Raw genomic sequence first — 24,565 nt, forward strand, 5'->3', positions numbered from 1 at the left:
ATAACCTGTGGTGTGCCACAGAAATTATTTTTGGGACCTTGTCATAAATTTAATTGACTTAGATGAGAATGTAGGTGGTCTGACTATCCACAATAGCCAGTAAGGATGTGAACTTGAATAGGGTTCCAGCATTGCGTGTGTAAACCGGTCTTAAAAGGGTCAAACTTAGCTATGAAGCTTCACAAGTTACATGACCTACAAATATATTGTATATAGACAAAGTTTTAAATAGGTTAAATAGCAGTGTGCAAGGCTTTACTTTGTATACAATGGGTCAAGCGAGATGGGCAAGTGAATTCTGTTGAAAGCATGGACTCTTCTTATTGAATGGAAATCATTCAAGTAAGGGCATTCACAGCCAGATGCAATCTTTCAGAATGTACCTTTGTACTTGACTCTCCATCCAAGCTCGCGGTAGTGACAAAACATGTCCCATTGTCACTACTTGACGATAAGAAGACCATGTCACAGGGAAAAGTTTCATTCTCTTTGGTCATCACAATGTCACCGACCTGCGGGTAGATTGAAACCTTTATGAAAAGTGTAACAGATTCTTCCTCTCACCACCTTTCAAATGCCCTTGGCTCACACTTCTTCCTAATCCAAATACTCTCCTCCCTCAGGTCAACATCTCAGCTGATATCCTCATCCCAATCTCAGCCCCTCTACTGTGCCTTAGCCTTACACTTCAACTCTAACCCACACCAACTCAAACCCCACCCAACTCACAGACAGAGCCCTACCAATCCCCTCTCGGTTCCACCTCGTCCACACTCTGAATCTGCTTCTTCTCCCGTGCTGATCTAGAGATTTCTACCATTTGCATACCTGCAGTTTGCTGCTCTGTGTTTGAACCAGCTTTCCATCCTGGATGATGTGAACAGGACATTTATTCACTGCATTATCTGCTTTATGCCGAAGCCAATCTTCATAACCCTGTCAACGGAGAATGAATGCATTTGATTGGAAGCAAACATTACCATCTCCAATCACTCCAAGTGGAATCCCAATTATAAAGTTGATGACAAGGTCAGAATGCATGTGGCAATGAATTCACAGCTGCCCTGCTTCCAGTTCTCCACATGTTACTTCATAGTTAATATTTACTGAACATTTCAATCTTCATGTCCTCTGCAACTAATTCCAAAGGAAAAGAAATAAAGACGTTGATGCAGAACAAAAATGATATGATTTCAAATACACCCAACTATCAAGACCAAGTAGTTTTACACTGAGGCAAACCAAAACTATTCCAAAACACCATGGCAAGGCAGCAAAGGTCAATGGCGACCCACCACCTGCAATGAACCCCAGGATCTGATTGCTCTTCAGGAACCCCATTGCCACCATCTTCAATGATGCACAGAGCCTTTGTGCCTGTTGAGGGGAAACCACAAACCATAAACAGCAGTCAAGCTGTCAATGCATTCTCATGGGAAATGATGTCTCATTACACGAGTTTCTACCTGCATACCACCAGAAGCAACACCATGGGACACCTTTTATTAAATTAAAAGAATATAATGCTTGACACAATTGTGGACATGCATCAAGAGAGATTGGAAAAAGTTATCTTGTACTCATATTTTACAAAAGTAGCATGGACAAGGATACCCTGCAGTACTATTATTCTGTAACCATAAAGGTGGCAATATCTCTCCTCAGGCTGCTACAAAGAAACAGGACAACAAATTCAGCCCTTGGAGTTTGCTCCATTGAAGGAAAAGTCAGGTCAGCCCTGATCGCATCCTGACATTCAATTAGATCTTGATGATCTGTAACTCAACTCCACTGATGAGCCTCGATTCAATAAACATTCATTAAAATTTACCCAATTGACATTGATCACAGTATTAAAAACACATTCATGCCCAGTGTGACCCCACTCTCAGACCACCACCATCTTGCTCCCCATTCCTAGTTCAACCACCATTTCAAAGTAAACATTTCCTTTACTCCATTTCAATGTTAACCCCTTCTGCTTGTGATCTGCCTCCAAGTCAAATAACGGGGGCGAACTGGGGAATTGCAGGAACAGTTTACTGTCCACAGCCCACCTGTTTGATTGCTGTCACCGTGATGACAAAGAACAATGGAAGTCCACTTGTTACCGGACTGGTTGGAGTATCAATGATTAACTGAAAATAAAAGCAAGGTTTTAATCCAATGTAGAAAAAAAAGTTGAATTCTAAAGATTTATTGTCTCTTGTTAACTGTAGAGGAAAATACACAAAACTCCACTCAAACATGAAATACGAAATATTTTCTCCTGTATTCATAAATACTCTTAAGTGTTAATGTATTACTTGGCCTCCGAATCACCTGCTCTATCTGCACATTGGCCATAAAACACAGCTAGGTCCTCTGAAACATCAACACCATCCAATTGCTTGTCAATTAAAGAGTTTCCAGCTTTTCTTGCAAAATGCACCAAACTATTCCACATTATGTCCTATCTGCCAGGTTCTTACCATATTGCACTGCATCCTCATCTGTAGTCTCAAAGTTTCATAATAGCAGACAATCTAGGAATATAATATAGCTTAGGGGACCAAGTATTCCCGGCACCTCCTTATCCTGGCTTCTTCTCCTTTCCTTTCCAATCCTGATGAAGGGTCTCAGATCAAAACGTCAACTCTATTTCTTTCCACAGATGATGCCTGATCTGCTGAGTTCCTCCAGCATTGTGTGTTACTCTGGATTTCCAACATCTTCAAATCTCATGTTTATGACTTGCTGCTCCACTACAAAGTCTCTTCAGGGCATACCTACCCTGAAGTTTAAAATCTCTCTTCGACGCGAGTTCAATGAGGCAGTCTCACTGCTCCATCTCTGGTCTCTGCTGCTCTCCAATTCTTTGACCGCATGCGCACGCAGACTCGCTGCAACAGCGTCTTCCAGCATGTACTCCTTCTACTCCCCCACCTTCATTCCCCCTTCCTGTCCAGTCCTGATAAAGGGTGCAGCCCAGAAACATCAACTCTTTATTCCTTTCCACAGATGCTGCCTGACCACCATTTTGTGTGTTACTCCCCATGCACATCTTGGTTTTACCCTACTGGAGATAATACTGGCCCAAACACTCTTCTCGCAGCTTAACAAGCTTTTATTGTCTCCTTCCCAGTTTTGACAAAGGGCCTTTGACCAAGAGCATTAGTTCCACAGATAAAGCCTGACCTGCCAAGTAACTATAACTTTCTGTTTTTGTGTCAGATTTCCAGCATCTGCAGGTTTTCCTTTCAGTTTCCACGCCTCAGCCCAGGATTTAATGCTATCTTTAATTTACCTGGTCGGCCACAAATAAAAATAACTTTCTCTTTGACTTTGTGTGCATTAAAAAAACATTTATTTTCTATCTCATGCATTTCTTTAAATGTCAGTCATAATAGGCACTGCATCTTCCAAATCAACCCTTTGCATTCAGTTTCCTTCATTTCTATTAAGGGTCATTTCACAGTGAACAACACCACTTCCAAAATCATTGTAACCTTCTTTAGTCGGGTCACTTTTCCTTAAAAAGACTTTCGACAAATGTATCATGAATTGAAAATGAAAAAAAAACTTCAGATATTGTAAATTTCATATAAAAATAGAAAATACTTTAAAACACATAGCAAGTCAGGTAAAATCTGTGCCAGGTCATCAATTAACCTTTACTGATTGCACAATATCTGATCCAAATCAGCATTTTCCCGCAATAATTCCACAACATATTGATCTAGAAAAGCAACTTGTATACAAGTCAATCACTTTAAGGCAAATATTCTTTCTTCAGTCAGAGGTAGGTTTAAGTCTCCAATCCCACGTATCTCTAAATTTACCAACTTTTGCCAACTCAATATTACAACCACAATTTGTTAGCCATATATCAAAAAAAGTTTTCTTCCTTTGACCATTTTAGCTCAACCCAAATTCCTAGTTCTTCGTGAGAATCTGTCAAGCCAACACCACCATTGCACCGATTTCCTCCATTCCCAAGTGCTAAACCGGCCACTCTTGCCTTCCTTCTATAGTTGTTTATTACAACTTTTACTACATTGCAGCCGTAAAGGCAACATTATTCCTGTTTACTTCCATTCATGTAATTTGTAAATGTTCTCACAGAATATGAAAACTCAAATGCACTTAATTATTTTATCATTTTTTCCTGAACATAACCTCTTACCACTTTGTTGCTACTGTCATTTACACATATACTACATTTCCAACATCCCTTTCCCATTTTCCCCCTCTCTCCCCCTCACCCCCTTCCCCAGATTTCCCGAGGTTTCCATCCCCTACCAAGTTAACTTAAACCCTCTTCAATATATAAAGTAACTTGCATTGTGCTGAAAAGTAGGAGACATTAGATTTTGAATGAATGATACATACCTGCACGAGAAATATGATTAGAAAATAAAAGTTTGCAACTCTTCTGAACTGTTCAAATAAGTTTTTGGGAATGAAGTTCCAGAAGGTGTACTGTTTAGATAAGGAAAGAAAAAGTGAAAACAGGTGAATTAAAAAGTTACAACAGCATCCAAAGAAATATCAAATATGATTTAAACATTTTTTTCCAATTCAAAACCATTTCTTCCCATTGGACACAAATGCTAAAATATTTTCTTGCAGTATGATGAACTTCCAAAGAAAACATTAGGAAAGAGAGGATGGTCTGTAGGATTAAACATCTATAAAGTTAACTCAAGTTTTATTTTCCCAATACACCCTGCTCAATTTGCTGGACATTTCCAACATTCCCCTTTTGGATTCAAGTTCCAGCAACAATTCAGATCTGCACTTCATAGCTTGAACACACTTCTTTTTTTTTGCATTTCAAACCTTCCTTATTAATCTGCTAACTAGGTGGCTCAGTAAACACTGGGATCACCTGAGTAACCATGCTATTGCCTAAACAGATATTCCATTTGACCTATCCATTCATCAACCACTCAAATGCAAAACTAGTATTTTTCAACTTATCTTTCCCAGCTCTGACGAAAGGTCTTCAATCTAAAAAGATTTTGCTCTCCACAAATGCTGCCTGATCTGCTGAGTATGTCCAAGAATTTCTGCTTTTATTTCAAATAGAGTTTCGAGCAAACAAATATTGACGGATGTAATGCTTTTCTTTGTCTATTTGACACTGCAGACCAACATGATGGGCACACCAATACAAGGATGCATCATGTGATGAGCAAGAGCAAAATGTGGTGCAGTTATTTCAAAGGGCAGGGGCAAAGGTTATAATAGACTGGATGTGGATACCCATTTCAATTCAACTTCTCACTCCCATATATCTGTCTTTGGCCTCCTCTACTAAAATAACGAGACCAAACTCAGGCTGGAGGAGCAACACCTCATATTCTATCTGGGTAGCCTCAAGGCTGACTGATGAACATCAACTTCCCTTCCCTTGATTTCCATTCCCATTCAGAGTACCCTCACCTCTTCTACTCACCTGCCATCACCTCCCCAGTTCCCCTCTTCCTTCCCTTCCTTTCTCCATCATTCTCTCCTATTAGATTCCTTCTTTTTCAGACCTTCACCCCTTCCACCTATCACCTCCCATTTTCTTACGTCATACCCCCTCTCCCACCTATCACCCAGCAGCTTGTACTCCTTACCCTCTCCCCACTTTCTCACTCTGACCCTTTCCATCCTTGTCCCCGGGGGGGGGGAGGGTCAGCCTAAAACATTAACTATTTATTCTCCTCCTCTATCGATGCTGCCTGACTTGCTGAGTTCCTCCAGTGCTTTGTGTGTTGAAGATATCCAACATCCGCAGAACCACATATTCAAGACTACAAATTCTTCTCCATGGAAGGAAATGAGGCTGACAAGGTATGCAAAGATTAGACGTTATAATATTGAGCAGTGAGGAACCATTTCTCTTAGCAGAGCACATTAATGAGGTGACACCAGAGAATGCACCTGATGGAAACTGGAGCGACAATAGACAATAGGTGCAGGAGTGGGCCATTTGGCCCTTCGAGCCAGCACCGCCATTCACTGTGATCATGGCTGATCATCCACAATCAGTATCCAGTTCCTGCCTTATCCCCATAACCTTTAATTCCACTATCTTTAAGAGCTCTATCCAACTCTTTTTTGAAAGCATCCAGAGACTTGGCCTCCACTGCCTTCTGGCAAGCTGGAGGAGCTCAATGGGTTGAGCAGCACCTGTGGAACGACAGGATGTAATGGTTTGGGTCAAAACCCTGCATCCACAATTGAATGAAGGGAATTACAGAGGCATGAGAGAGGAGGTTGCCCAGGAGGATTGGAGGGGGATACTGGTGGGGATGACGGCAGAGCAGAGATGGCTGAAGTTTCTAGGAATAGTGCACAAGACACAGTGTAGACATGTTCCACAGAGGAAGCAGCTCTCAAGTGCAGGTGTAGGCAATTGTGGTTGACATAGGAAGTTAAGGACTGTATAAAAGGAAAGGGCATACAAGGTAGCAAAAGTGGCTGGGAAGATGGATGATTGGGAAGTTTTTAAAATCCAACAAAAGGCAATTAAAGCTATAAGGGAAAATATGAAATATGAGGGCAGACGAACCAACTAAAGCAGGATACTGAAAGTCTTTTCAGTTAAATGAAGAGTAACGGGGGGTAAGAGTTGATAATGGACCACTGGAAAATGATGCTGGTGAGGTTGTAATGGGGAACAAAGAAATGGCAGATGAATGTAATGGGTACTTTGCATCTGGCACACTGCTCGTGTCTTCCACAGTGAATACAGAGGTCCGTGAGTGTCAGGGAGCAGGAGTGAGTGCCATTGCTTTTTCAAAGGAAAAAGTGCTAGGCAAACTCAAAGGTCTTAAGGTGGATAGGTCATCTGGGCCAGATGGACTATATCCCAGAGTCCTGAGAGAGATTGTTGAAGAGATAATGGATGCATCGGTCATGATCTTTCAAGATTCACTTGATTCTGGTATGGTCTCTGAGGACTGGAAAATTGCAAATGTCACTCTACTCTTTAAGAAGGGCGGAAGGTGAAAAAAAGGAAATTATAGGCCAGTTAGCCTAACCTCAGAGAGGCAGTGGATGTCATTTACTTGGATTTTCAGAAGGCGTTTGATAAGGTGCCACACATGAGGCTGCTTAACAAGATAGAATCCTATGGCATTACAGGAAAGATACTGGCATTGATAGTGGAATGGCTGACAGGCAGGAGGCAGCGAGTGGGAATAAAAGGGGTTTTTTCTGGTTGGCTGCCAGTGACTAGTGATGTTTCTCAGGGGTCAGTATTGGGATCACTGCTTTTTACATTGTTTGTCAATGATTTAGATAATGGAATTGATGGTTTTGTGGTAAAGTTTGCAGATGATAGGAAGACAGGTGGAGGGACAGGTAGGACCAAGAAATTGGAAGAATGGGCAAAAAAAAGAGGCAGATGGAATACTGTTTTAGGAAATGTATAGTAATGAGTTTTGGTAAAAGGAACAATAGAGCAAACTAATATCTAAATGGGGAGAAGGTTCAAACATCAGAGGTGCAGAGGGACTTGGGAGTCCTTGTGCGAGACTCCCAGAAGGTTAATTTACGTGTGGAATCTGTGGTAAAGGTAAATGCAATGTTGGCATTCATTTCAAGGGGAATAGAATATAAAAGCAAGGGAGGTAATGCTGAGCTTTTATAAGACACTAGTCAGGCTGCACTTGGAGTACCATCAACAGTTTTCAGCCCTGTGCATGTCTCCATTAACAATAAGTACTCCTGTTTGAGTACTGTTGGTGGTGGTGGGGGGGGGGGGTGGTGGATGGCCTACCTGAGGGAAGCAACAGTGGCCATGCCTCTGGCACAGAGTCTGGCCCTGAGGCTCAGAAGGGTAGGGAGAGGAAGAGGATGGCAGTGATAGGGGACTCTATAGTTAGGGGTCAGACAGGTGATTCTGTGGACTCAGGAAAGAAACTCGGATGGTAGTTTGCCTCCCAAGTACCAGGGTCCGGGATGTTTCAGATCGTGTCCACAATATCCTGAAGTGGGAGGTAGGATAGCCAGAGGTCGTGGTACATATTAGTACCAACGACAAAGGTAGGAAAAAGGAGGAGGTCCTGAAAACAGACTACAGGGAGTTAGGAAGGAAGTTGAGAAGCAGGACCTCAAAGGTAGTAATCTCGGGATTACTGCCTGTGCCACACAACAGTGAGAATAGGAATAGAATGAGGTGGAGGATAAATGCGTGGTTGAGGGATTGGAGCAGGGGGCAGGGACTCAGATTCTTGGATCATTGGGACCTTTTCTGGGGCAGGCGTGACCTGTACAAAAAGGACGGGTTACACTTGAATCCCGAGGTACCAATATCCTGGCAGGGAGTTTTGCTAACACTATTGGGGAGAATTTAAACTAGGATTGCTGGGGGGTGGGAACTGAACTGAAGAGACTGAGGAAGAGGCGGTTGGCTCACAAATAAAGAAAGCTTGGAGAAGTGCAAGAGGGAGGATAGGCAGGTGATAGAGAAGGGATGCACTCAAATCGATGGCTTGAGATGTGTCTATTTAATGCAAGGAGTATTATGAACAAAGCAGATGAGCTTAGAGCATGGATCAGTACTTGGAGCTGTGATGTTGTAGCCATTACAGACTTGGAAGGTTCAGGGGTAGGACTGGTTACTTCCAGTGCCAGGCTTTAGATGTTTCAGAAAGGACAGGGAGGGAGGCAAAAGAGGTAGGGGTGTGGCACTGTTGATCAGAGATAATGTCACAGCTGCAGAACAGGAGGAAGTCGTGGAGAGATTGTCTACTGAGTCACTGTGGGTGGAAGTTAGGAACAGGAAGGGGTCAATAACTCTACTGGGTGTTTTTTTCTCTTTTATAGACCACCCAATAGTAACAGGGACATCGAAGAGCAGATAGGGAAACAGATTCTGGAAAAAGGAGTAATAATAACAGGGTTGTTGTGTTGGGAGATTTTAATTTGCCAAATATTGATTGGCATCTCCCTAGAGCAAGGGGTTTAGATGGGGTGGCGTTTGATAGGTGTGTTCAGGAAGGTTTCTTGACACAATATGTAGATAAACCTACAAGGAGAGAGGCTATACTTGATCTGGTGTTGGGAAATAGAAACATAGAAAATAGGTGCAGCAGTAGGCCATTTGGCCCTTCGAGCCTGCACTGCTGAACCTGGTCAGGTGTCAGATCTCTCAGTGGGAGAGCATTTTGGAGATAGTGATCACAATTCTATCTCCTTTACCATAGCATTGGAAAGGGATAGGAACAGACAAATTAGGAAAACACTTAATTGGAGTAAGGGGAAATATGAGGCCATCAGGCAGGAACTTGGAAGCACAAATTGGAAACAGATGTTCTCAGGGAAACGTACAGAAGAAATGTGGCAAATGTTCAAGGAATATTGGCGAGGAGTTCTGCATAGGTACATTCCAATGAGACAGGGAAAGGATGGGTGGGTACAGGAACCGTGGTGTACAAAGGCTGTTGTAAATCTAGTCAAGAAGAAAAGAAGAGCGTATGAAAGGTTCAAAAAAAAACTAGGTAATGATAGAGATCTAGAAGATTATAAGGCTAGCAGGAAGGAGATTAAGAATGAAATTAGGAGAGCCAGAAGGGGCCGTGAGAAGGCCTTGGTGGACAGGATTAAGGAAAACCTCAAGGCATTCTATAAGTATGTGAAGAGCAAGAAGATAAGACGAGAAGAGAATAGGACCAATCAAATGTAACAGTGGAAAAGTGTGTATGGAACTGGAGGAGATAGCAGAGGTACTTAATAAATACTTTGCTTCAGTATTCACTACAGAAAAGGATTTTGGTGATTATAGGGATGACTTACAGCGGACTGAAAAGATTGAGCATGTAGATGTTAAGGAAGTGGATGTGCTAGAGCTTTTAGAAAGCATCAAGTTCGATAAGTCACTGGGACCAGACGAGATGTACCCCAGGGTACCGTGGGAGGAGGAGATTGCAGAGCCTCTGGCAATGATCTTTACATCATCAGTGGGGATGGGAGAGGTTCCAGAGGATTGAAGGGTTGCAGATGTTGTTCCCTTATACAAGAAAGGGAGTAGAGATAGCCCAAGAAATTATAGACCAGTGAGTCTTACTTCGGTGGTTGGTAAGTTGATGGAGAAGATCTTGAGAGGCAGGATTTGTGAACATTTGGAGAGGTATAATATGATTAGGAGTAGTCAGCATGGCTTTGTCAAAGGCAGGTCATGCCTTACGAGCCTGATTGAATTTTTTGAGGATGTGACTAAACACGTTGATGAAGGTAGAATAGTAGACGTAGTGCATATGGATTTCAGCAAGGCATTTGATAAGGTACCCCATGCAAGGCTTATTGAGAAAGTAAGAAGACATGGGATCCAATGGGACCTTGCTTTGTGGATACAGAACTAGCTTGCCCCCAGAAGGCAAAGAATGGTTGTAGACGGGTCATATTCTGCATGGAGGTCAGTGACCAGTGGTGCGTCTCAGGGATCTGTTCTGGGACCCCTACTCGTCGTGATTTTTATAAGTGACCTGGATGAGGAAGTGGAAGGATAGGTTAGTAAATTTGCTGATGATACAGCAAACTTGGGGGCGTTGTGGATAGTGTGGAGGGCTGTCAGAGGTTACAGCGGGACATTGATAAGATGCAAAACTGGGCTGAGAAGTGGCAGATGGTGTTCAACCTAGATAAGTGTGAGGTAGTTCATTTTGGTAGGTCAAATATGATGACAGAATAAGTATTAATGGTAAGACTCTTGGCAGTGTGGAGGATCAGAGGGATGTTGGGGTCCGAGTCCATAGGACACTCAAAGCCTATTTTTTTTAAACACGGATCACATCACGCAGCATCCACACAAACGAGATTTCAGAAGTTTGGGGGCGGGGGGGGCAGAGAGCATCTTTCCCTAGACCAGGGGTGGCCAACCTTTTACATTCCATGCATCAATTTTTTCACGCACGAGTTCAGATGCGCCATACAACTCTCGTACCCCCATTCAATTCTTGTAAAAATGTTAATATAGACATATTTAGCATTTTTGCATGATATAGATTTAATATAAAAACAAGATAAACATTACTTATGTTAATGAGACTGTTAACATATATATTTTCTTCTTTTGATTTTTTTTTCTTAATCACATATTCTCTCCATAACTCAGACCCAAGCACTAGCCCCAGTTTTCCTTCTATTTCAGTCTGATGTTGTGTTTTATAGAGTCTATTAAGATCATGTCTTCTATTATGTGAGAGTGTTTTCACAAACAATGCACAACAGTTTTCCTGACAGACCCACTATAAATAAGAGCTCATTTTCCCACTGTTCATTGAATTCACACCTACTATCACTTTCTGCTTTTCTTTTGCTCATTTTCTTTTGCACTGTGATGGGTAACTGAATGTAAAAACAGGGGTTAATTATCGAAAAAGTACAAAACTGCACATGTTCACAAAGGACGAACAAAGCACAGCTCCATAGCGCACGAGTGTCAATTGTAAACTGACTGGCAAAAACCTGCGACGCACCACTGGTGCAGATGTCTGGCGCCTCAGGATCAAACAAGTATCGAACTTGTATTGAACAGTTATGGAATGACTGCAGAACAAAAGTCCTTCTTTCCTCATTTGACTCATTGAAGAGTTTGTTTTGAAATTGAAAACAGATTAATGTGAAAGAAGATAACATTCACTAAAAGATGTGCACAAAATAATAAAATCGCTAAAAATAATTGCTAAGTTTTAGATTTATTCTCAGTAAAACCCATTTCTAGCTCTAAGCTACTTGAATTCCTGTTATAGATTTTTTTTCTACAAATCGGTTTTTGGTTAATACTTTTTGCATGAGTAGGCTTAATTTTTTTTTATTATTATCATCACTGGGGTGCAATGCGCCATAGTTTGACCATCCCTGCCCTACACTAATGCAGCCCACCGAATCTGGGGTTACACATGTAATTGTTCACCAAGTCTTTCACTGGTTACAGTTGCATCAGTATTTTTCTGGAAATTTCTTAGTTTCAATGGTGGGTATCATGTTACTTTAATCGGTCTACTTAGTTGGTTAAATATTATCTGTTGGAATTTCAAGGGAATCAGTGGTCTAGTACAAGACCAGGCCACCTTCCCGCACCCACTCTCTTCACTGCTCTTTCCTCTCTAGGTCTCTCAAGCTTCCGTTCTTGCAACACTTAATAAAACAATCATCAGCAAGAAAGTTTATGCCTTATTCTTAACTTCTGAAGAACCTTTGGACTGCAAAAGCAGCAGGGTTCAACAATTAAAAATAGTTGCATTAGCCAGAACTTTCACTCAGTGGAGTGGCCACTTTATTAAGTACACCTGGTCTTTAATGCAAATTTCTAATGTGACAGCAACTCAATGTATAAAAACGTGAAGACATTGGTCAAGATGTTCAATTGATGTTCAGACCCAACATCAGAATGGGGAGGAAATATGATCTAAGTGACTTTGACCATACAATGATTGTTGGTACCAGACGGTGAGGTTTAAGCATCTTAGAAACTGTTGATCTCCTGGGATTTTAAATAGTCACTAAAATTTACAAAGAATGGTGTTAAAAATTTAAAACATCTCATGATTGGCAACTCTGTGGATGCAAATTCCTCATCAGTGAGAGAGGTCAGAGGTGAACAACCAGACTGGATCAAGCTGACAGTAACTCAAATAACCAAACTGTACATTACAACAATGCTGTGCAGAAGAGTCTCTGAATGCAGAGTCTCTGAATGCATGGCACATTGAACCTTGAAATGAATGGACAACAGCAGCAGAAAATCATGAACACAAATTCAGTGGCAACTTTATTATCTACAGGAGGTACCTAATAAAAAGTGGCTACTGAGTACAGAGCAAACAGCCAGAATCTTTCTCCCGGGGTAGAAATTTTAAATATTAGAGAACATATTTCATGTGGGGGGAGGGAGTTTAAAGGGGATTGTTTGAGGCATAGAGAACGGTGGAAGCAGATTGATAGTGTTGTTTAAGATGCTTTTAGATAGACTCACATGTAAAGAATGGAGAGATATGGATCGTGTGCAGGCGGACGAGATTTAATTTGATTTGCATTGTGTTCACTCCATGTCATTCTGTTCCATGTTGGAGCCTCATCAAGTCAAATTGACGAAAGCAAGGTTGCTGAAAACACCAGCGGCCAGAGTTAGGGAATGGCAAAGAGAAGTACAAATAGATTATGAGTAATAAAGAGGGAAGGTTAGGATCTTCCTACGGGCACATGGATAGTACTCACTCTGTGACAAAGGTTCTGGTAGGTTGAGCCCCTTACCCAATACTAAAGTTATATTTAATACATCTGTTAATGCAACATTTCCCACATTTCCTATGTATTAGAATTTACACAAGTCATCTTAAGCAAATCTTAGATGCTAAACACAAGAGTTTGTGCAGATGCTGGGAATCCAGAGCAACTTAAAATGCTAGAGGAACACAGCAAGTCAAGCAGCATCTATGGAGAGGAATAAATCATCGACATTTTGGGATGGGACCCTTCATCAGGACTCGGATGTCATTTGACATCATTGTGATGCTTGGTGGCCTCTAAACGCCAGAATATTATGCATAAAATACTTCTGTTCCCAGCTAAAGATGGCCTTCCCTTCTTTAGAATTAGACCAGCCCTGATCTAAAGGAAGGAGTTCAGTTAACAATTCAACTCTGGTTGATTGGAATGCCGTAAATGAAATGCCAGTTATGATATGACCATTAACTGATCAGGTACTTTGCCCACCAGTGTAATTGCACACTTCCTCAGTGTTTCCTGCCAATGCTGGAATTTGATTATGCTGAACGCCTCCAGTAGAATACCTTCTCCTCAAAGACCTCCTCCAGCATGTCAACTGGGTTCTGACTCAAACAGTTTTTCTTTTGAAAAAGAAGTCAATTTACAACTACATGTAAACATATAAAGGGCCAATAACCCAGAGGACTGGATTCATCCAGAGAAAAGAATTCAAATATAATCATGCAACCACTGGAATTTAAATGAAACTGAATACATTCGCAACAAAAATACTGGAAGAACACAGCCAGTCAAGAAGCATTTGTCTTAAAAGAAAGTGGTAGCATAGTGACATTCACAGCACACTGGAGGAACTCAGCAGGTTGGGCAGCATCAGTGGAAACCATGAGTCAATGTTTCGGGCCGGAACCCCTCATCAGGAGATGACCCCAACAGACTCACAAGTGAAGTGTTGCCTCACCTGGAAGGACTGTTTGGGGCCCTGAATGGTGGCAAGAGAGGAGGTGTAGGGACAGGAGTAGCACTTAACGCTTACAGGGATAAGTGCCAGGTGGGAGATCAGTGGGGATGGACGTGTGGATAAGGGAGTCGCGGAGGGACCAATCCCTGTGGAAAGCGGAGGGGGTGGAGAGGGAAAGATGTGCTTAATGGTGGGGTCCTGTTGAAGGTGGCGGAAGTTGCGGAGGATAATGTGCTGGATCTGGAGGCTGGTGGGGTGGTAGGCGAGGACAAGGGGAACTCTGTCCCTGATGTGGTGACGAGAGGATGGGGTGAGGGCTGAAGTGCGGGAAATGAAGGAGATGCTGGTGAGGGCATTATTGATGACGGTAGAAGGGAAACCACGATCTTTAAAGAAAGAGGACATTTGAGATGTCCTGGAACAGAAAGTCTCATCCTGGGAGCAGATGCGGTCGAGACGGAGGAACTGGGAATAGGGAATGGCATTTTTGCATGTGGTGAGGTGGGAAGAGGTATAGTCAAGGTAGTTATGAGAGTCAGTGGGCTTGTAGAAGATGTCAGTGGACAGTCTGTCTCCAGAGATGGAGACAGAGACATCAAGAAAGGGGAGAGAAGTGTCCAAGATAGACCAAGTGAATTTGAGGGCTGGGTGAAAGTTTGAAGTAAAGTCGATGAAATTGACGAGCTCAGCATGGGTGCAGGAAGCAGCACCAATGTAGTCGTCAATGTACCAAAGGAAAAGTTGGGGAGCAGTACCAGAATAGGTTTGGAGCACAGACTGTTCCACATAACCAACGAACAGGCAGGCATAGCTGGGGCCCATGCAAGTTCCCATAGTTACACCCTTAGTCTGAAGAAAGTGGGAAGAGCCAAAAGAGAAAAGTTATTAAGTTACTTTTTTTAAAAAAACGCAACAGGAATTCTGCAGATGCTGGAAATTCAAGCAACACACATCAAAGTTGCTGGTGAACGCAGCAGGCCAGGCAGCATCTCTAGGAAGAGGTACAGTCCTGACGAAGGGTCTCGGCCTGAAACGTCAACTGTACCTCTTCCTAGAGATGCTGCCTGGCCTGCTGCGTTCACCAGCAACTTTGACGTGTGTTGCAGTTATTAAGTTCTCCTCACCAGTTCTCCACCACCACTACCCTCCTCCGGATGGTGGAACTGGTTCTCACACTTAATAACTTCTCTTTTGGCTCTTCCCACTTTCTTCAGACTAAGAGTATAGCTATGGAAACTCGCATGGGCCCCAGCTATGCCTGCCTCTTCGTTGTGAGTCTGTTGGGGTCATCTATTGTATTCGGTGCTCCCGGTGCGGCCTCCTCTACATCGGTGAAACCCGACGCAGATTGGGGGACCGCTTCATCGAGCACCTCCACTCTGTCCACCACAACAGACAGGATCTCCCGGTAACCACCCACTTCAACTCTGCTTCCCACTCCCATTCAGATATGTCCATACATGGCCTCCTCTACTGCCATGATGAGGCTAAACTCAGGTTGGAGGAGCAACACCTCATATACCGTCTAGGTAGTCGCCAGCCCCTTGGTATGAACATAGAATTCTCCAACTTCCGGTAATTCCCTCCCCCTCCATTCCTGTATCCCTATTTCACTCTGCCCCCTCCCCCAGCTGCCTATCACCTCCCTCATGGTTCTGCCTCCTTCTACTACCCATTGTTTTCCTGCCCATCACCTCCCTGCTTCCCCTCCCCCACCCCTTTGTCTTTCAAATTACTGTTTTTTCAACTGAACCTACCAGCCTTCTCCTTCCAACCCTCCCCCACCTTCTTTATAGTGCCTCTGCCCCTTCCCTTTTCAGTCCTGACGAAGGGTTCTCGCCCGAAACATCGACTCATCGTTTCCACTGATGCTGCCCGACCTGCTGAGTTCCTCCAGCGTGTTGTGAGTGTTGCTTTGACCCCAGCATCTGCAGAGTATTTTGTGTTTATGGTAGCATAGTGGTTAGCACAACGACCCGGGTTCAGTTTACATTGCTGCTATAAGGAGCTTGTACGTTCGCCTGTGATCACATGGGTTTCCTCTCACAGTCCAAACACATACCAATTGGTAGATTAATCAGTCACTGTATGATTAGGCTAGGATTAAATCAGGGGATTGTTGGGTAGGGTAGCTTGAAGGGGCAGTGGAGAATGGGAGAATGGGAGAATGGGAGGATGGGAGATGGGGGGGTAGAGGGATGGAGAGAGAGTGAGTGAGTTAATATTTTTCAGCTCCATGACCCGTCTGCCCTCAGAACTGGGAGAAGAGGGTGACACAAGAGACAAAAGGTGAGGGAAATCTGAAGCAACATACAAAACACTTAACAGATCAGGCTAAACCTACAAGGGAAATGTGCAGTTGTTGTTTCAGGTCGAGACCCTACATCAGGTTAGAGAGTTGACGGCCAAGTTTCCAAAGCAGAGCTGGGGAGGTGGGTGGTGCAAGACAAACAACAAGTAGTACTGACCTCTAAATGAGGCATTTTCAGGAAATTCCAAAAAGGGACAAAAGGGCAACAAAAGGGGATGTTCAGCAGAAGTTGGGAAATTAGATGTTTATTTCAAAAGGCAACAAATTTGTAAAAAAACTAGTTCAAGAATATCCTCCAGGGGAAGAAATGTGACATCATTATCAAACCATCTACACAAAAGTCAAAACCGCATCACTGTGGTTTACTCTTAAAATGCCTTCTGAAACAGCCCAACAAACCAGTTAAACAGAATTAGGTTTAATACCACTGACAGACATCATCAAATTTGTTGTTACGTAACAGCAGTGTATTGCAATATATAACAATAAAAACTAACAACAAAAAAATGAATCTATATGGGCAAGTCAGCATCAGGGAACCAAATTTGGACATGGCAAAAAAACATTTCCAGCCAGTCAGCCTTGTAAATTCCTCCTAGCAAACATCTGTGGATACGTCTCTAAATTGGAAACACTCATTCAAACAATTTTGCAATTAACTTTACAGAATCATATTTAAGACAACGTGCCAGGCAACTCCATGTACATTCTATTCCATCTGGTATTGGGGTGGCGGGGGGGGGGGGGTGAACGGGGCAGGGAATGGGTGTCACGGAGATTATTAAACTACATGCCATTAGCTCTGGAATTCCAAACTTTTTAATCCAATCCCCTCAAATCTCCCAACGTCAAAGACGGCACTGATAAGGATGGCTCGTTGAGTGCAGCTCTGATGGGAATACTTAGTGACTCACATTCAAGACTACTACAGCTGAAATCCACAGGAACAGTCATGGGTACTTCAGTAAGCAACATTGTTCCAACAGATTTCAAAAACCTATCAATACTCAAAAATTGGTGGATCCCAGTCTGCAGACTTGGGTCACAAGTGCAGTTTCCCTTCAAGAAAAACGTAGCACAGAAGGTATGCTGGGCTGCAAGCAAGATTGAAATACAGGGGCTTCATACCCCCACTCCCAAATAAATATCCTATTGGCAATTGTGTAGTCTCTGGAAAATAAAACTTAAGACTTCAGAGCAAGGTGCTATACTAGAGGGACATCCAAGACTGCTGTGTACTTTGCTTCACAGAAACATGGCAACCTCCAGCATTTCAAATGCAGCACTACAGCTCAATGGCTTCACCATTCACCGTAAAGGCAGGACAACTCAGTCCTTTAAAGGCAGACAGGTGGAGTATGCTTTATAATTAACTTAGCACAGATGTGGTGGTTTTGTCTCAGTCCTGCTCACCCAAACAGGAACATCTAGCAGTCCTTTTTACCTGCTGTGGGAGTTTTCCCACCATCATCTTGGTAGTGGTGTACATTCCACCCCTGGCACGCTCTGGACGAGCTGAGCAACCTAATCAGCAGGCACAAAGCAATGCACCCTGATGCCTTCCCCATCACTGTGCCAGCCTGAAGAAGTCTCTGAATGACAACCACCAACATATCACCTGTGGAACCAGAGGAGCCCACACACTGGGCCACTGTTATCCGGCCATCAAGAATGCTTACCATGTCATCACGTCACACTTTGGAAAGTCTGATCACCTGGCAGTACTTCTACTCCCAGCATACAGGCAGAGACTGAAGACCACAGTACCGGTGGTGAGGACCAAAGGATGGTCAAAGAAGGCAGAGGAGCACTTACAGACCTGTATTGAGTCAGTGGACTGGACAATATTCAGAGATTCGTCTCCAAGTCTGAATGAATTTGCTACAGTTGTCACCAACCTAATCAAAACCTGTGTGGATGAGTGTCTGCCTTCAAGAACATACCGGAGACATGCCCAAATCAAAACAATGGATGAACCAGGAGATTCGTAGTCTGCTGAGGGCTAGATCTGTGGTATTCAAGACCGGTGATCCAGAACTATACAAGTCCAGATAAGAATGAAAAAAACAATTCTGATTGAGGCCAGACAGAATCAGATGCACGTCACCCCTGGCAAGGTTTGCAGCCCATTACTTTCCTACAAAGAAAATGGACTATTGTGAATGGTAGCGATGCTTCACTCCCAGATGAGCTCAGTTCTTTTCTTTGAGATAAAAATACTTCTATGCAAATCCCTGCAGCATGCAGTGATCCTGTGATCTGTGTCTCAGACACTGACGTCAGAATGTCTTTCAAGGAGGTGAACCCTCACAATGCATCAGGTCCTGACTATGTACCTGGTAGGGATCTGAAGACCTGTGCCAACCAACTATCGGGAGTGTTCCAGGATATCTTCAATATCTCCCTCGTGCAGTCAGAGGCTCTCACCTGCTTCAAAAGGCAAACAATCATTCCAGTGTCCAGGAAGAGCTGAGCAGCCTGCCTCAGTGACTATTGTCCAGTAGCGCTCACATCTACTGTGATGAAGTACTTTGAGAGGTGGGTTATAGCTAGAATCAACTCCTGCCCAAGGACACTGCAGTTTGCTGATATCAGTGGATGCCATCTCACTGACTCCACTCAGCCTTGGATTACCTGGACAATGGTAATACTTGGCAGAATGGCATTTTACAGTTCAGTGTTGAACACAATCATACTCTCAGTTCCAGTCAAAAAGCTCCCAAACATCGGCCTCTGCATCTCCTCCTGCAACTAGATCCTCGACTTCCTCACTGGGAGATCAGTCTGTGCGGATCAGAAATAACATCTTCTCGCTGACAATCAACACTGGCATACCTCAAGGATGCTTGCTTAGCCCGCTGTCCCACTCCCTCTCTATACCCACAAACATGTAGCTAGTTACAGCTTAGATACTATCTATAAATTTGCCAACAACACAACTATTGTTGGCAGAACTTCAGATGGCAATGAGCAGGCGTCCAGGAGCGAGATAGTTCATCAGTCTGTGTGGTGTCACTGCAACAGCCTTGAACTCAACTTCAGCAAGACCAAAACAATTGATTGTGGACTTCAGGAAGGACAAGTTAAGGGAACACACACCAGTCCTCATTGAGGGATCAGAAGGGGAAAGGGTGAGCAGCTTCGAGTTCTCAGGTGTCAACTTCTCCGAGGATCTATCGTGAGCCCAACATAGGAATGATAGATAGATAGATAGATATACTTTGTTGATCCCAAGGGAAATTGGGTTTCGTTACAACTGCACCAACCAAGAATAGAGCATAAATATAGCAATTAAAAAACCACAAACAATCAGACAACAATATGCAAACTATGCAATATGCAAGCAATGCAATAACAAAGGAGGCACAACAGTGGGTATATTTCATTAGGAGCTTGAGGAGAATTGGTATGTCACCAAAGACACTCAAATTGCTACAGATGTCTGCAGAGCACTCTAACTGGTTGCAACACCATCTTGTATGGAGGTGTCACCGCACAGAATACAGGATTGGAAACCCTGCAAAGAGTTGCAAACTCAGCTAGCGCGATCGTAGGAACTACCTCCCTCAACACTGAGGGCACCTTCAAAATGTGATGCCTCAAAAAAGGAAACAACCATCATTAAGGACCCCATCATTTCGGACATGCCCTCTTCTCATTGCTACCTTCAAGGTGGTGGTACAGGAGCCTGCAGGCACACACTCAAGGGAGCTTCTTCCCCTCCGCCGTCAGATCTCTGAATGAGCAATAAACTCCATGAACACTTCCAATACATTTCCCTCTCTTCTTGAAGGAGTTAATTTAATATTATTTTTAATATCTACTTGTAATTTATAGTTTTTATTACTGTATTCTAACATACTGCTGCTGCAAAACAAGTTTCATGACACCTGCCTGTGATATGAAACCCGATTCTGACATCACCAGGTTAAACAATCAGCAAAGAATACATCGCCTGACCACCTCCCTACCATACTCCTTACCAGTGAGTTAATACTCCATGTTGAATACGTGGAAGCACAGACTGCCCAAAAAGAAATACAATGTCTATCACTAAGAATAATGTAGCAGGACCACCATCTATAGAGTTAGCAGACTTGAATGACAGCTGCCAGATTGAGTGCATTGTCAGCAGTATTGGGGTTAGAATTGACCAAATAAAAACCTCAACTGCCACATAAAAATTGTCCAGTTCACTGATGCTACGGTGACTGGCCTGGCTCCTGATGTCCCAAGGGCTTTCTATAATCTGTTATGTGTAAATCAGGAGCACAATAGACTACTCGCTGTTTGCGTGGGTGAGTGCAGTTCCAAAAACAGTCAAATCTCTTAACACAACACAGGGAGGAGGAACCTGCTTGATTACTGTCAATGGTAGGTGGTGATCAGGAAATGTGTTCCTTGCTGATGGTTTCATTTGATGTTGAGAGATTTCTAGGATTTGGAGCCAATGTTCAGAATTTCAAAGCCAGCTTTCTAAAAACTCATCTCCTCCACCACCAGCACAGTGTCTTAGTGTGCACATCTACAGACTCATCTGTAACACTCAGACCACAATCACTTCCACCAAGAGCAGGCGCTGGAAATGCAGGTAAACCACAGTATCTGCAACCTCCACTTCAGGTCACATACCACTGACTTGGAAATATCAGCACACCTTCATTGTCAAGGATTCTAAATCCTGGAATCCCCATCAAACACAATGAGGGGGATATCTGTGCTAACCGCCTGGCAGCCGCTTACTCTAATCTGGGGGGTCCCTCACCTTTATCATGCCGGGGACCAAAAGCTATTAAGCAATGGGGTCTGTGGGCCCCAGGTTGGGACCCCCTTGCATCCAACCCCAACCCATTTTGTTCTGCCCTCACATTCCCATCAATCTCACCAAACCCCCTCCCACACCTACATACTGCCACTCATCTGCACACTTGGGGCAAATTACTGGTAACCCTACTAACCCACACTTTTTGGAATATGGGAGAGAGCCCATGCGGCCACAGAGAGAACGTGCAAACTCTAAATGGACAGCGGAAGTCAGGACGGAATCCAGGTCACTGAAGCCACAAGGCTTCACAAGCTGGACCATTCTTTCTGATGAAGGTACTCCCATAAAAGTGTTGGGATGGAGTTGCATGGTCAAGAACTAGCCACGATGAGAAATCCGTTTCCAACTCACATTGGTGTGCAACTTGGAAGATAAACCTACAGGTGGAGGCATTTCCTTGTGTCTGCAGCCCTTGTTGGTGGCAGAGTCATGCATCTGGGAGGTCCTGTCAGAGGAACTGCAATGCATTTTACAGGTGGAACACACTGCGGCCGCTGTGTGACAGTAGCAATGTGAATCTAAGTTTGGTGTGGCTGATTAAATGTTGATCAAACCGGCTGCTCTACACTAGACAAACTTGAGATTGTGAATGGTGGAAAGGCCTTGGAACATCAGGAGGGTTGAAATACCCAAGCCCCGACCTACCTTTATGCAGCTGATTCAGTTGAGCTTCTGGTCGATAGCAATTGTCAGGATATTGTTGAAGCAGTGTCAGCAATGATAATGCTTTTTAAAGTTCTGCCCCATATCCCACCGTGCATAATAAAACTAACTGAAGCTAACCAAAGAATGGAATACTGATGGGTAGTTAGGAGTAAACAGGTTTGTTTTGCATTTCTGTGAATCTCTTTGGTCCAATCACTGGAGTCTTGCAAAGAATTAATCAGAAAGGGACAACATTCCATTTCCTATCCTTTCCTGTTAAGCATGTAGAAGAGTTCACAGCATGCTGCAGCTGGCGTGATTATATTGTCTGGTGCAAGTTCTCAAATTCCAGATATATAAAATTCAACACTGAACTTTATCAGGATTTAAACTCTGACTACATGGTGCTTCCATACATTAATTTACAACTAATAGCAATTCCATTTAAGAATTAGCACTAAGTAAAGAATTGTGTAATACTTCTCACTCGATTCAGTTTTAAGGTCAGCTGAATGAAATGAAAAGAAATTTGAAAGCTATGAGAGAAAGCTCAGAATGTAAAGTTGAGAGCCAATAGACCCATGTGTCAAGTATCTGAATCAGAGGCCAACAGTATCCAATTTCCTGTTGTCAGACAGAACATTAAAGACACATCAGCTAGAAATATCACATGAGTTTGCTTACATGAGAAAATCTTTTGCCCAAAAAGGAAGAGCTTGTAACAACTATCCAGAGGATATCAATAAAAACTTTCAATGTTTAAAATAAAATTTATTAGAGTACATACATGTCACCATATACAACCCTGAGATTCTTTTTCTGCGGGCGTACTTAGCAAATCTATAGAACAGTAACTAAACAGAATCTGTAGACATCAGGAACTGTAAACGAAACAAACTGCACAAATGCAGATAGTAAATCAATAGCACGAAATAACAAGATAAAAGAGTCCTTAAATGAGTGTAGTTATCCCCTTTTGCTCAAGAGCTTGATGGTTGAGTGATAGTAACTGTTCCTGAACCTGGTGGTGCGAGTTCCTGAGGCACCTGATAGCAGCAGCGAGAAAAGAGCATGGCCTGGGTAGTGAGGATCTTTGATGATGGATGCTGCTTTTCCATGGCAACATTTCATGCAGATGTGCTCAGTGCTTAGGAGCGTTTTACCCATAGGGTACCGGGCTGAATCCACTATTTTTTGTAGGATTTTCCGCTCAAAGGCATTGTTCCCATACCAGACTGTAATGCAGCCAGTCAGCACATTTTCCACCACACACTTAGATGTTTGCCAAAATTTATGATGAATGCCAAATCTCGACACCACTCAGCTCAACTACATTTCTTCCAGTTTCTTCTCTAAATTTCATCTCCTGCTTCCACAAATCATTTCCTACCCCATTCACAGCCCCTCCAATGGCTGGGTCTAGTCAACCTAATTAGAACATGTATTCCTTCCCCAGTGTCTCTAGTGGCAAAGTATTTTATTCTCAGTGCAAAGAACCAAATTAAAACAAAAGTAAACATTTACCTTTGAAGATACAATTCTGTTATCAGGATATTTTTGTAGAATATAAGCATCCGTGCCATGAGGGGGTTCACGATGTCCAATATAAACTGTCCGATTATCCACCCAGTTTTCTTCTCCGACGCACTAAACAGAAAGACCAGCAATTATTGTTGAATACATTTCACAATATTGTTTCTAGCTATTGAAAGAATTGCTGAAATAAGTATCTTTATATAGTTTGCAGTCATGTAACTTTCAAAGATAGAATATACAGTGGCCACTATTCTGTAAACCTGCTCATTAATGCAAATATCTAATCAGCAAATCATGCGGAAGCAACTCTATGGCATTAAAGCCTGCAGACATGGTCGTCAGTTTCAGTTGCTGTTCAGACCAGACGTCAGAAATGTGATCTGAGTAACTTTGACCATGGAAAGATTGTTAGTGTCAGGAGGAGTGGTTTGAGCACATCAGAAACTACTCATCTCCAGAGATGTTTGCAGTCTCTAAAGTTAACAGAGAATGGTGCAAACAATCCTAAAATCACACAGTGAGTGGCAGTTCTGCGAACAAAAATGCTTTATTAAAGAGGGGGGTCAAAGGAGAATGGTCAGTCTGGTCCCAGCTGCCAGGAAAGCAACAGGAACTCAAAATGCACACATTACAACAGAGGTCTACAGAACAGCATCTCTGAACACAACATGTTGAAGTGGATTGACTACAAAAGACCATGAACAAACACCTATTAGGTACAGGATTTAACTAATAAATTGGCCACCGAGTTTAGGTTTTTAAATTTCTGCAAAAGCACATTACAGCTTCTATCCCTACTAACAGTTCTGACAAATGGCATGAGATTCTGCAGCTTGTATCACAAAAACTGCTCATGCTACAATTTATATTTGCCTCAATGTGCTCATCTACCTTACCATTGGTTTGAGTCCCATTCCCTCACCAGATGAGTTTAGACCCTCCCAGCACTAACCAATATCTCTACCAGGATATTGGTTCCTCCTCCAGTTCATCACCTGCACCGTCTCTCTTGTGTGGGTCACCTCTACCCCAGAAGAGATTCGATTTCTTCTCCTGTTTTCAGTATCTACATTCTGACCCT

At 43.0% G+C, this 24,565-nt stretch overlaps 1 protein-coding gene across 8 annotated transcripts in view; it reads right to left on the reverse strand.

The window, feature by feature from the left end:
- Positions 1-24,565, reverse strand: part of atp11a (ATPase phospholipid transporting 11A) — a 172,343-nt gene that overhangs the window by 114,354 nt on the left and 33,424 nt on the right. For all 8 annotated transcript variants that reach the window (XR_010018007.1, XM_063048311.1, XM_063048310.1 and 5 more), the window contains 5 exons: positions 23,473-23,595; positions 4,372-4,461; positions 2,058-2,138; positions 829-936; positions 384-512 (listed from right to left, as the gene is read on the reverse strand). Coding sequence is in view for 7 of the 8 variants with exons in the window: in XM_063048311.1 (XP_062904381.1) it covers positions 384-512; positions 829-936; positions 2,058-2,138; positions 4,372-4,461; positions 23,473-23,595 (531 nt within the window). In the remaining variant the exon portion in view is untranslated. The remainder of the gene's footprint in view (positions 1-383; positions 513-828; positions 937-2,057; positions 2,139-4,371; positions 4,462-23,472; positions 23,596-24,565) is intronic.

This window comes from Mobula hypostoma, chromosome 5 (assembly GCF_963921235.1).
Source record: "Mobula hypostoma chromosome 5, sMobHyp1.1, whole genome shotgun sequence".
In the NCBI taxonomy this organism is placed as follows: Eukaryota; Metazoa; Chordata; class Chondrichthyes; order Myliobatiformes; family Myliobatidae; genus Mobula; species Mobula hypostoma.